Source organism: Cetorhinus maximus, chromosome 10 (genome assembly GCF_964194155.1).
Source record: "Cetorhinus maximus chromosome 10, sCetMax3.hap1.1, whole genome shotgun sequence".
Taxonomy (NCBI): Eukaryota; Metazoa; Chordata; class Chondrichthyes; order Lamniformes; family Cetorhinidae; genus Cetorhinus; species Cetorhinus maximus.
Genome location: NC_135888.1, coordinates 22,034,446 through 22,046,726, shown reverse-complemented (window position 1 = coordinate 22,046,726; position 12,281 = coordinate 22,034,446). Strand labels below are relative to the sequence as shown.

General features: G+C 47.7%; 1 protein-coding gene across 8 annotated transcripts in view; it reads right to left on the bottom strand.

Annotated features, from left to right (window-relative positions):
• Positions 1-12,281, bottom strand: part of LOC144685524 (endophilin-B2-like) — a 110,633-nt gene that overhangs the window by 16,582 nt on the left and 81,770 nt on the right. For 2 of the 8 annotated variants that reach the window (XM_078550115.1, XM_078550116.1), the window contains exons 6-7: positions 9,144-9,206; positions 629-652 (exon numbers count right to left, since the gene is read on the bottom strand). The exons of 2 other annotated variants lie outside the window; for them this stretch is intronic. In XM_078550115.1, coding sequence (XP_078406241.1) covers positions 629-652; positions 9,144-9,206 — 87 coding nt within the window. The remainder of the gene's footprint in view (positions 1-628; positions 653-9,143; positions 9,207-12,281) is intronic. 4 more of the 8 variants (XM_078550117.1, XM_078550118.1, XM_078550119.1 and 1 more) reach the window with 2 other exon arrangements.

The following is a 12,281-nucleotide window of genomic DNA, read 5'->3' as shown; positions in this document are numbered from 1 at the left end:
TAAGCTTTTTAATCCCCATTCTCACTGATGATGTGTCCCATTGTCAGTTTCACTGCCGGACACCCTGCACCCCTTGGTCTTTTGGGGGGTAGGGGATGGGAGGAATGCAGGAGTGAAATGAAGTGAAGGATCCTCATTTTGCCCTCCCTGCGCCCTGTGTTAATTGTACCCTGGGCACAACTTCCCTAGGGTTGAAGTGTGCTACAAAGCACATCGGAATGGCCTGTCACTCTCCTGGGTTTACCTTCAGCACTCACCACCAACCCTTCCACATGCAAAACCTTCCTTCTTTCTAGCCCAATGTTGCTAATTCATGCTGGAGAACAGCGAGTCAAGAGTCCTCCAGTACCTCATCCATGTTGGAACTGCCCATGATCCTCAAATGAAGGATATAAAAGCTAAAAGTGGAAGTGGGAACCGATGGAGGCTGATTTTTGGCCCCATTAAACTCTGATTTCAATCTCAAGTTGTGGGAGTCTTAAGCAATCAGAGTTCAGCATTGATCAATCCCGAGTTATGTGCCTGTAAAAGCACCTTTTAAATTCCCCAGTACTGATCACCATGTAACCAGCAGCCTAGTTTTTCCAGCATATATATTTCCCAGTGTGTTTTTATTTCAGATACTCACTTTTGTCACCTCCTCACTCCAAAGCTGCAAATCCACACAGCAACAAGAAAGGAGATGAGTGTTTGATACTGGAAGGAGTTTATTATTACTGGTGTTTAATGGGAGCGATGTTAGAGCATGGGGATAATACAATACACACACACACACACACACACACACACAGTCTCACTCACACACTCTCACTCACACAACATGCATTAGATGTTGGCAGACTAACAGGAGAAGAACAGAAAACATATTCATACTGTGGACAACAGGGTCATGGTTACTGATGGTCTGATATGGGTTCAGACATTGCCTAAAATTTAATACCATGTAAATTACAAAGCAAAAACAGCCCCCAACAGCAAACCCTCTGGATCAGAGTTACCATCAAACAGGACTACATTTCACAGCAGATTGACAGCAGGAAAAAAAGATTTAGATACCAACAAACCAAAGCTTGTTTACACCTTGGATAGCACACAAGGAAGTGATGAGAGGACTGACAGAAATGGGAATCAAGTTAACAGTGACTACAATGGAACTAAGACTGCAGATCACAAAGACTTTTATTTTTAAATGTCAATATATGAATGGTTTGATAAAATGGAGTTATACCCAACAGCACTTGCTACAACATATGTATCAGGATGGAATAAACAACAGGATCCATTCTGACTGCTGAACTGAGTGACCGCCTGACTGTGGAAACAGCTGTCTCCCCTACCAATCTTTAATGAATTGAGCTGCCAGTGAAACCTGAAGCCCGTTTTGTTCTTAAAGTCCTAACATCTCACTCTGGTGTAATTTTAGCCGGTGTTAATTCTCCAATCTACTGATGTTGTTCTACACAGACTTAATCCTTCTGGGAACTGAATGGAGATAATATTTAATCCAAAGACTCTCCCTCCTTGGCCGTTGGCAAGATTAATTAATTCATTAATTTAAAAAAAATTCTTGCACATTCTTAAGACATTTTGCCCGGTTAGCCAGGTCTGAGAGATCTCCATGGAAACCCATGTCTCAAAACAATATACTGAGCTATCATAGATTCCCGAAGGAGGGGGAGTGGAGCTAATTGGAAAGCTCTTTCAAGGAGCTGACACAAGCAAGATGGGCCGAATGGCCTCCTGTGATGCAAGGTGGCGTTTCTGTTTGCCTAATAATGGAGTTCAAAACTCTCCCCATACAGACGTGCTCCAGCTACCCAAGTCTAGAACGCCAAGGTGCAGGTTGGCAGGGCATGGCACTGATGGGTAGAAAACGTTAAGGTCCCCCCGATCACTGTGGGCACTGGTTGCAGGATCATTGAGTTGACTGGGAAAGGCGGAAACAAATTTTAAACAGGTTTGAACTCTGGATCCTGGTGACTTCGCTCTTATAAGACCCTGGGAAAGCAATGCGCTGCTTCGGTTGAATACTCAGTTCAACAGCAAAGGTTTGAGAAGTTGCAGGACTTTAGTAGAAACGAGTAGCTACAGCAGTGCATCGATAGGTCAAAGTGGAAATGCATTGCTCACAGAACGAGAAGCGAAAAGCAAGTGATCCTTGATTCCTAATTCAGCAAACAGCTCAGTTCAATTATCCAAAATATTATAAGGGCCAGAGTTTTCCAGCCCCTCCCCCCACTGTGGTGCGGCCGGCAAGCCATTGAAATCTCCGTTCACATCGGCAAAGACTGGAAGATCCCGCCAGTGTGGGGCTGGAAAATTCTGGCCAAGCAGTGCAATTAACACCTCCTGTACATTAGGTGGCACTAGACCTGTAAAGCCCACCTATGGACTAATGGCCGATTTAAATCCTCTCAGAGATAAAGATTCTTCGAGCGCATATTTTTTGATGAAGCATTGATCCTCACGCTCTTGTTTTGACCTTTTGACTGTTCTTTTCACACGCTAGTGATTCTACCAGTGAAAATCCCGCCTTACCAATTCCTTGATTTTTTTTTTAAGCAATGCATGCACGTTCCTGACTCTAATTTTGGCACCATGCATGGCCAATATTTACCAACGGGGCTGAGAGATTGTTGCCTGCTGGGAACTCTGCCTCTCAGTTGGGTGATGGTCCCTAGCTGGCAGGCTGTTTTGCACTGCAAAAGCTTATCTGGTTATTACTGCATTGCTGTTTGTGGGAGCTTGCTGTGCCCAAATTGGCTGCTGCGTTTCCTACAACAGTGACTATACTTCAAAAGTACTTCATTGGCTATAAAGTGCTTTGGAACGTCTTGAGGTCATGGAAGGCGGTATATAAATGCAAGTCTCTCTTTCTTTCCCTTTGACAGTGCAGCATTTTAACTACCATTTTAAACAACTCTACTACAATCTAACTCATCAAAACCTTCTTCTATTCCTGTAACAGTGATTTTTTGATGTGCAGCAAAGATTAAATCAGGGATCTGTTGTTTAACCTCTCCGAACTTCACCCATTTACCCCTATCCTACACAGTCGGCTTTTAATTAAATGCTTTCATCCAACAGTAAAGTGCTTTAGGTGAAAAGAAATCAAGGCGATAAGCATGGTTGTTAACTGGGGAACATCTGCCTTCCTCCCGGGAAATGAAAAACAATTCACATTTGCCCAACGCTTTGGAGCACCCCCCACTGAGCCCTCCTACACTGCAATTGGACCCCCTCCCCCCAACAAGGACAGGGTCCCCGGGCTTTCTGCGCATGCGCCCTCCAGGATAGGGCCTCCACTGTCAGCCCACCCCGCCAATCATGAACACAAGAAACAGGAGCAGGAGTAGACCATATGGCCCATCGAACATCCTCCGCCATTCAATATGATCATGGCTGACCTTGGGCTTCAACTCCATTTTCCCACCTGCTCCCCATATTCCTGGCTTCCCCGAGAAATCAATAATCTGTCTATTCCAGCCTTTAAACAAATTCAACGATGGAGCATCTGCAACCCTCTGGGGTCGAGAATTCCACAGATTCGCTTTGAGTGGAGTCATTTCTCCTCATCTCAGTCCCAAATGATCAGCTCCCTAATCCTGAGACTGAGCCCCCGTGTTTTAGATTCCCCGACCAGCGAAAACAATCTCTCAGCCTCCTCCCTGTCAAACCCCTTCAGAGTCTTGTAGGTTTCAACGAGATCGCCTCATTTTTCCAAACTCCAGAGAATATAGGCCCAATTTACTCAGCCTCTCATCACAGGTCAACCCCCTCATCCCACATACTGAACTTTCACTGTACCGCCTCCAATGCACGTATATCCTTCCCTTAAATATGGAGACCAAAATGGCAAAGTATTCCAGGTGTGGTCTCATCAAGACTCCTCTACTACACTGGCCCTCTGACTTTCTGCACCCCCACGACCACCTCCCTAACTCTTTATCCACACCCCCTTCTGGGACCACTCTTGAATAGGCCCCATCTCTCTCCCCCAGCTCTTTCCTCACCCCAGGAGTGGATAGAACATTCTGGTGTTAGCTGGAGCAGAATTGGTTTTATTGCCACTGAACCAGTGCCAATCAGTTCCCACATCTCCAAATAGGATCTCATGGCCCTCTAGTAGATTTGTATCAATTCAACCAAAGGAATACAAAGCAAAGCAGACTCAAAGCTAACCTCAAAAGGCAAGGGGCTGAAATGCATCGCTCAGTTTTGGAATGAATCAGAGCTGCTCAGTTAGTCAGATCAAGGTGAGGGAAATGCCCAACAACTGATTAGTATTAAAGAAATATCTGCTGTAAACCAGTAGTGGTGGAGAAATCTCTCACACATAGGTCTCTGTCCTAGTCCCAGGCCCAGGCCCCATCCTAGGCCCAGGCCCAGGCTTGAGGCGCCATCCCAGGCCCCAGGTTTCAGGCCCGAGATGGACAGTGAACACAACACACCAATAGAGTGTGTTGAGAGCACAGAATTGTCAGTGAAAATGAAGAATCACCATTAAAATAATCCCATTTGGGATTTCCCAAACACTTTTAAGAGGTTAATCAGGAGGGGTTGTTGGGAGGTCTTGTGACAAGCTCTACAATACGTTTTCTTTTCTTCAGATAGGATGAAGGGTGCGACAGTTACTGGTTTAATAAGATTTCAAGTTGAATTTGTCTTTGGAGGATTACATAGAAAACAGGAAGCAAACTCAGTGCAAAAAATGTAGAAATAGCTTCAAGAAGCTAAATATAAACCACACCATTATCTCATTCCGAGAGCACAGAACCATGGATTAAACCAACAGGGAATGTCCGTTATGTGGAACGTGTAAATAAATAAATAACGGGGAAGGATGGTGTAATCTACAACAACTAAAGCTTGCATTTATATAGCACCTGCAATATTGTAAAATATTACAAAGTGCTTCACAGAATTGTAATCAGACAATATAAAGCAACCCTCAATCAGAGAAAATGCCTTTCTGGGTTTGAAGTGGGTTTTAACATTCATATGTATGATTTTATTACTTTAACCCCCATTTCGCAGATTGAGAGAGTGTTACTGGTGCTAGCTAAGATTTCCCTGCAATACCTGCCTTACAAAAATACTCGAGAGTTATTAGATGGCTTGGCTTGTGAAACCTTGGGATGACCAAATACTGATAGGAAGGAGCTATTTTAACCCGAGTGATCTCACTTGTAATTCTCTCACATTTCAACATCCCAAATTTAAGATTCTCATCCTTGTGTTCAAATCCCTCCATGGCCTATCTCCCTCCCTATCCCTGTGACCTCCTCCAGCCCTACAACCCTCCAAAATCTCTGCACTCCTCCAATTCTGGCCTCTTGTCCACCCTCCACTAACTCCGCCCTGTCATTGGTGACCGAGTCTTAAGCCAGCTCTTCCCAAAGCCCTGGAATCCACCCCCATAATCTCCCCATCTTTCTCCCCCACGTCCCACAAGACCTTTCTTAAAACTTACCTCTGTTGACTAAGTCAATCCTCCTAATATCTCCTCCTTTGGCTCATTGTCTCATTACGCACCTGTGAGGTGCCTTGGGAAGCTGATGGCGCTGTACAAATGCAAGTAATTATCAAAGTGGCAAGCGTGGGAAACCTAGAAAAAGTACTCGGTGAACGTAAAGAGATGCTGAAAAGCCTCCCCCCTCTATTTATGCAGGAACCCTGGATGTTTCCCCTTCAGATAAGAAAAACAAAATTCTCCTCATAGACTCAAGACAAATCCAACTTTCTTCAGAATTGGCATTTATGATGTTAGGTTAATAGCAGATTAATCTAGATTGGAGGTGGTGAATGCTGGAGGGGGCAATTAGTGCCACTTATTACATACCCTCTCAGAGAAAAGGGCACCAGGCAGCATGTTCCAAGGCTCATCCTGTTACCCAGCACAAAGTGGCAGGTGAGGCTTTTGTTTCTCAACTGAAAGCTGGAGAAGCAAGTTCACCAACAGCCTGCCTGCCACAGTAGACCAAATGTGAAGACAAGGTCATAGGAAACTCCGATCCAGACAACAAACGTAAATTTTGCCTAAATTTGCTGGATAAAGGCCACCTGTAGATGGATAAATGCCATTTTGAACACTTCAAAGAGGAAGAGGGTATGTAATAAATATGAAATCGGATTGGTGATGCTTTTTATCAGGTTAGACAACAAAACAGCATTTTATATTTATGTTCTGCTGGTGGTGGCGTAGTGGTATTGTCACTGCATTAGTATTCCAGAGACCCAGTGTGATGTTCCGGGGACCAGGGTTCTAACCTCTAATCCCACCACGGCAGATGGTAGAATTTGAATTCAATAAAAATCTGAAATTAAATGTCTGATGATGACCATGAAAGCATTGCTGATTGTTGTAAAAACCCATCTGGCTCACTAATGTCATTTAGGGAAGGAAATCTGTCGTCCTTACCTGGTCTGGCCTACATGTGAGTCCAGACCCACAGCGATGTGGTTGACTCTTAAACACCCTCGGAACAAGGGCAATAACTGCTGGCCTAGCCAGCAAAGCCCGCATCCTGTGAACAAATAAAACAAAAACACACCTCCCAAGGCCTGAGGGAAATGCATAGAACTGGGAAGGAGGATTTCGATTGGCATTGAGAGTGAATGATTGCAGTCAATGGGATGGGCACTGAGACATTGTTGGAACAAAGAGACGGGAGTAGGCCATTCAGCCCCTCGAGCTTCATGCATTGACATTGATGATTACATCAAGGTACAAGGACCACTATCTCGTACATTTTGGAAAGGTTTTCCTGTGTCACTGACCATCCGAATTGTGTTATCAGCTGAGTCAGTTACACTGTTGTTGTAGGTACTAAAACGAAGTGGAAATATCTCCCACCGAATGGGGGACACCTTTGAGTAGAGGGACATTTAAAGGAGAGTTGATGGTAAGGGAAAGACTTTAGAGGGTTGTAGAGTTGGGACGGTGCATTACAGAACAGGTGCTGACCTCACCCTGATGGATCAAAAGAACCAAAGGCGATATGAGGAAACCCTTTCACGCGGCCTCTTGTTAGTCTCTGGAATGCTCTGCCTGTGGCAGAGGCAGATTCAATCCTAGCTTTGAAAAGGGAATTGGACGATTACTTGAAGAGAAAAAAAAACTTTCAGGGCGACGGGAAAAAGGCAGAGGAGTGAGAGCAGCTCAGATGCTATTGCAGAGAGCCAGCATGGAAAATGACGGGCTGAATGGCCTCTTGTGCTGGAACCATTCTGTGATTCTATATTCAGTGGAGAGTTCAGACAGAGGATCCATGCCACCTGGTGTCACAATATACTGTTCCAACAGGGCATGATACAATAACATCAACACACTGACCCACCAGAACAAGATCCAGATAGGCCCCTTTGCTGTACCACCATGAGAGAATTCAACTCAATGGGGCTCAGGGACTGTGGCAGTCAGATTTATACTTAAAACCTTTGTTGGTTAAAATCTATGCCTCTTCCAAAATGTTCACAGTATTGCTCCTGTGGCCTGATTGTTAAAGTTTCTATCAGGTGGAGTTAGCCTAAGGTATCGCACTGTGCATTTTACATTGCACTGTGGAAGAAAACCCGAGCGATGCCACAGGATCTAGGGGATGAATGTTTGCTGTAGGGATGGGAAATGGGAGTCGGGACTTTTTCCGGGTCCCAAACCCACCTGCAGGGGGTGGGGGGGGTGTAAAACAGTCATTCTTTGGGATTTTGAGCAGGGCATCCCCCTTGACATGGAGACAGATTCCTTTGTCCAATTCAGAGCAGCAGGTGAGCCAACTAGAGTCTTTACAGCTGGAGGGCAGGGCCAGGCTGCAGTAAAGGGTGAGTAACTGGGAGGCAGCTTCAACAACAACCTTTTTAAAACTTTAAATTAAAAAGAAGGTAAAGCAGCCAGGCCACCGCTTGGGGGAGGGGTGTGGGGGAATGGGAGCTGGGGCGTGGGGGAGAAGAATAGATCCCTCTACCGGGCAGTCCGGAGCAGGCAGGAAGGGCCTCGGCCTGCCTGGAGGACTGGCGCCCTGGCCTGCCACTGGGTGCCCGCCTCCGGGCAATTAAACTGCCCCCGGAAATCCCAGCCGGAAATCCTTCGGCCTTCTTAATGAGGCACTGAATAAGCAGAGTTGGCTGGCCGCTTTACGGGGGCTGGAAGCCCTGCCGATTCCGGATCCGCTTCGGCCAAAACGGCCGGTGCTGGGAACGGCGTTGGGAAACCAGCTGGTTCTGGAATTTTCAGGCCTCGCCCACTTCCTTTCCTGAGCTGGCCAGGCCTGAAAGTTCAGCCCCTCGCGGTTGATCCTGCTTTAGGCTGGAGGCTTTTAAATGTGAAAAAAAAAACGTACATCAGAGTTACACAGAATGACATGGAGTCTACAGCACAGAAGCAGGCCATTCAGCCCACCTGGTCTTTGCCTGTATTAACGCTGCACAGAAGCCCTCTTTATCTCACAGTATTGGTGTATCCATTTATGCCGATCGTTTAAGTATAAATCTGTCACCTATCAAGTTCCATTGTGTTTAACTTTATCCCACTACAGTTGTAGAGCTGTCTGCAAATCAAGCATTGGTGGCTTTAATGATTCATTATCTAAACAAGAGAGGAGTCCACTGATGCCCCAGTCTGAATGGAAATAGTGCAACGCTGGGGGCGAGGGTGGGGGGCAATGCCTTTGGGCAGATCTGCCTTTGCACAGACGTGTGTCTGAATTGAGCAAAGCATCGACTTGACCAAGGTTCAGGTTGCCAACCCTCCAGGACTGTCCTGGAGTCTGCAGGAATTGAAGATTAATCTCCTAGATACCCCAGCGAGTAACGCCTGGGAGAAAAACTACAGGGGTGCTAAAGAATAAGTGTTTCTGCCCACCACACCCCCCCCACTCCTCCATTTTCTTTTGAACCCTTTTGCATATCAATCCTGGAAACGGGGACTAAAGGGATGGTTTGACTGAATTGTGGGAGGTGGGATGAAACCTCCAGGAATATGGCCAACCAGAGTCGGCGATACTGTAAGTGAGGCTATAGTTTTGAATTAAGAGGCCTGGTAAAAAAAGGGTCACCAATCCTTACAGCATACGATGTCGGAGAGAGCGGGAGAAAGGCAAAAAAGATAGAGAAAATGGGGAATGCTGATTTCACCCATGGCTTACCGCAGATGCACTGGCCGACAGTACATAATTACGAGGCCTAGTCTCCTGAAAATCAGGTGTCGCCTACAAGGCGGGAAGAGATTTTACACACAAAATATATCATGCATAAAAAGCGAAATATCTGTGGACATGTTTTAAAAAGAAGGTCACGTCAAACTTGAAAACCACGAAACAACTCAACCAAGGTCTGGAGATGTGCAGGGGAACTGGGCTCAATTGCTGTGACACAGGCAAGTGCTACTGAAGGAAGGTCGATACCCAGAGGAGATCCCGAACCTTACCGTGCTCATTTTGAGGGAATGACTCCGCAACCAATACGATGAACCCTGAGCCAGACTGGCTGAATGTTGCATGGGGGAGGCCTCTGCACAACCAAAGCAGGTCCAACCAACAGATCCTTACTGTGCACTGGGGGCTGTTACGTCTCCTGCAGACACCCAGAAAGGATCGCTTCCCAGGTGAGTTTGAGAGTCCTTGGATACCTTTCACATCGCCTCTTCAATTTTTATCAGTCAATCCAACCCAAGATTCAGTGCCAAGGGCCATGGAGGTGGTGTTCAATGGACCAACACATTGATCCAACTCCTGTCAATCAGTTAAGTCAATCTTACTGCTAGTTAAACTAGCAATGGATGCTAGAAATACCTGGGAGCAACATTTCACTTGTAGTCAAGGAGGAGCTGTCTACACCCTGACAGGGCATGTGGGAGTAAAGATTTGAACCATTCCCAATTAAAACCAAATGGTTTTGGCATTGCCAGGAACACAGAGCCCCTCTTAACATCGAGGGCTGGAACAGAACAGCAGCAACTGTGATTTAGGAAAAGCCACACTGAGAAAGTGAAAAGCAAGATTAGGGGCAGGACTTGGGAATGCGCCGCCTGGGAGGGTGGTGGAGGCGGGTTGCCTCACACCCTTTAAAAAGTACCTGGATGAGCACTTGGCACATCCTAACATTCAAGGCTATGGGCCAAGTGCTGGTAGATGGGATTAGGTAGGTAGGTCAGGTGTTTCTCGCGTGTCGGTGCAGACTCGATGGGCCGAAGGGTCTCTTCTGCACTGTGTGATTCTGTGATTTTTACCTTGCTGGGCGCGGTGGTTGGGCCCGGGAGCAGCTGTGATTGGGCCCTGACCACGATTTCACCCTGGCTGGCCAATTAATGAGCAGCCAACGTGAATCGGGTGCTGAAACGTTCAGCGCTGGCCAGGCGGAGGGGGGCGGGGGGTAGGAGGGCGGGCACGGAAGTCAGCGCATGCGTGTGGGGGGTGCACTCAGTGAAAGCTCCCTTAAAGGCACCGAGCTGCCCCAGGGGGGTGCTGAAGACTTTGACCTGAGAAATAAAGACTGGAGAAATATGGAAAAACATGTCCCCTCCCGTGACTGTGCCCCATGAGCAGGAACATGTTAAAAATGAGTTTTAAAAGTTTTTATTTCTTTTTTAAAAATCACTGGTCGAAAACCTCATCCCACCCGTGGATGAGGTTTCGCAAAAAATGCGAAGGCCGCTTTGGCCTATTCATCATAAGATTGGACGGGCAGCGAAAAACTTAATGCAATTAATTAAGGGCCTTAATAAGCTTCTTAATTGTCAGTGGGTGCCCTGTCACCTCTCGTGCGCCCGCCGACCGAAATATCGTGCCAGTGCGCGATGACATCACACATTATATTTCTCCCCTTCGGGCCAGGCACACGTCCGCCCGACGAGGGTAAAATTCTGCCCTAGGTCGGAGCTGCTCGAGGAGAAATTGGGATACGAAGATGGATTTTCTGACGACTGTGTGAAGGACCCAGAGAGTTCAAATCCCCAGCCCCTCACTTTCTCCAGCATTTCCCTCAGGGTCCACCCTCATGACACCCTAACCAGCGTGCAGGCCCCGGGTTGGGGGGGAGTGGGGAGGGAAGGAAGGAAAATACTGCAGGTGCTGGAAACCGGACATAAAATCAGAGCATGCTCAGCAGATCAGGCAGCCTCTGTGTGGAGAGAGGGAACAAGTTCAATGTTTCAGGTTGACAGGTGCTGCCGGCCCTGCTGACTGTTTCCGGCATGTTCTGTCTTGGTGGTCTGTGGAGGAGGAGTGGGGGGGGGGGGAGAGGGGGGAATATCTAGCGATTCCCCCATCTAAAGCCCGGAAAGGAGGATTATAGGTGGGTAAATCGATAATGAAATGTTTCACCCCAATGGAGGACGTGGAAATGTTCCAGCCAAATTGACACGTGATTAAATGTGTGATTACATAGGCCCGGATCTTCCAGTCTCTGGGTGGTCTTTTCCTGGAGTTACCCCCCTCGCATCCCCACCCCACCCCCCCAGGCACACAATGCACTGGGAGACCCCTCGGAAGTCCCAACGCAAGGACCCTGCGGGAAGTATCAACTTCCGTTGGGCAATTGCCCTGCATCTGGAACCCTCCGAGCCTCCGAGTTAGAGTCAGAGACTTCGGGTGGTTCTGACTCACTTAGTAGAATAGTTACCCAGGAAAGGTTAGAATTAAAACCAGTTCTAACTCCTGGGTAACCATACTACTGCCACCACCCTCCCCCCCGCCACCCCAAAACCCACTCCAACCCACCCCATACTGGGACCCCCCCCAACTCTTCACTGGAACCCCGACTACCCACAAGATTTCCACCCCACCCCTCACCACCTGACTACACCCCAGTCCCCCCAACCCTCCTACCACCCAACTAACCCCCCAACCCTCCTACCACCCAACTAACCCCCCACCCCTACTACCCCTAACCACCCAACTACCCCCATGACCTCCCGAATACACTCTCACCCCAGCTACCTCCCCACCCCCTGACTACACCAACTCTGACTATCCCCCTTGACCACCTGACTACCCCCTACCACCAACTACCACCTACAACCCTGACTACCCCCTTGACCGCCTGACTACTCCCTACACCCCCAACTACCCCCTACGCCCCCGACTACCACCTCTCACGCCACCGTCTAACCCCCAGCCTTCCGACAACCTCCCCACCTCCTGATTACTCCCCAACTACCCCACGACCACTCTCCTGAACAACTCCCCCCCCAACTCCCGGCCACACCCAACCCCCTCACCTTCTCTCCATAGCTTTCTAAGTGCCTTTGGGACATTTATACTTACTGGAATACGGTAGGTGGTGCC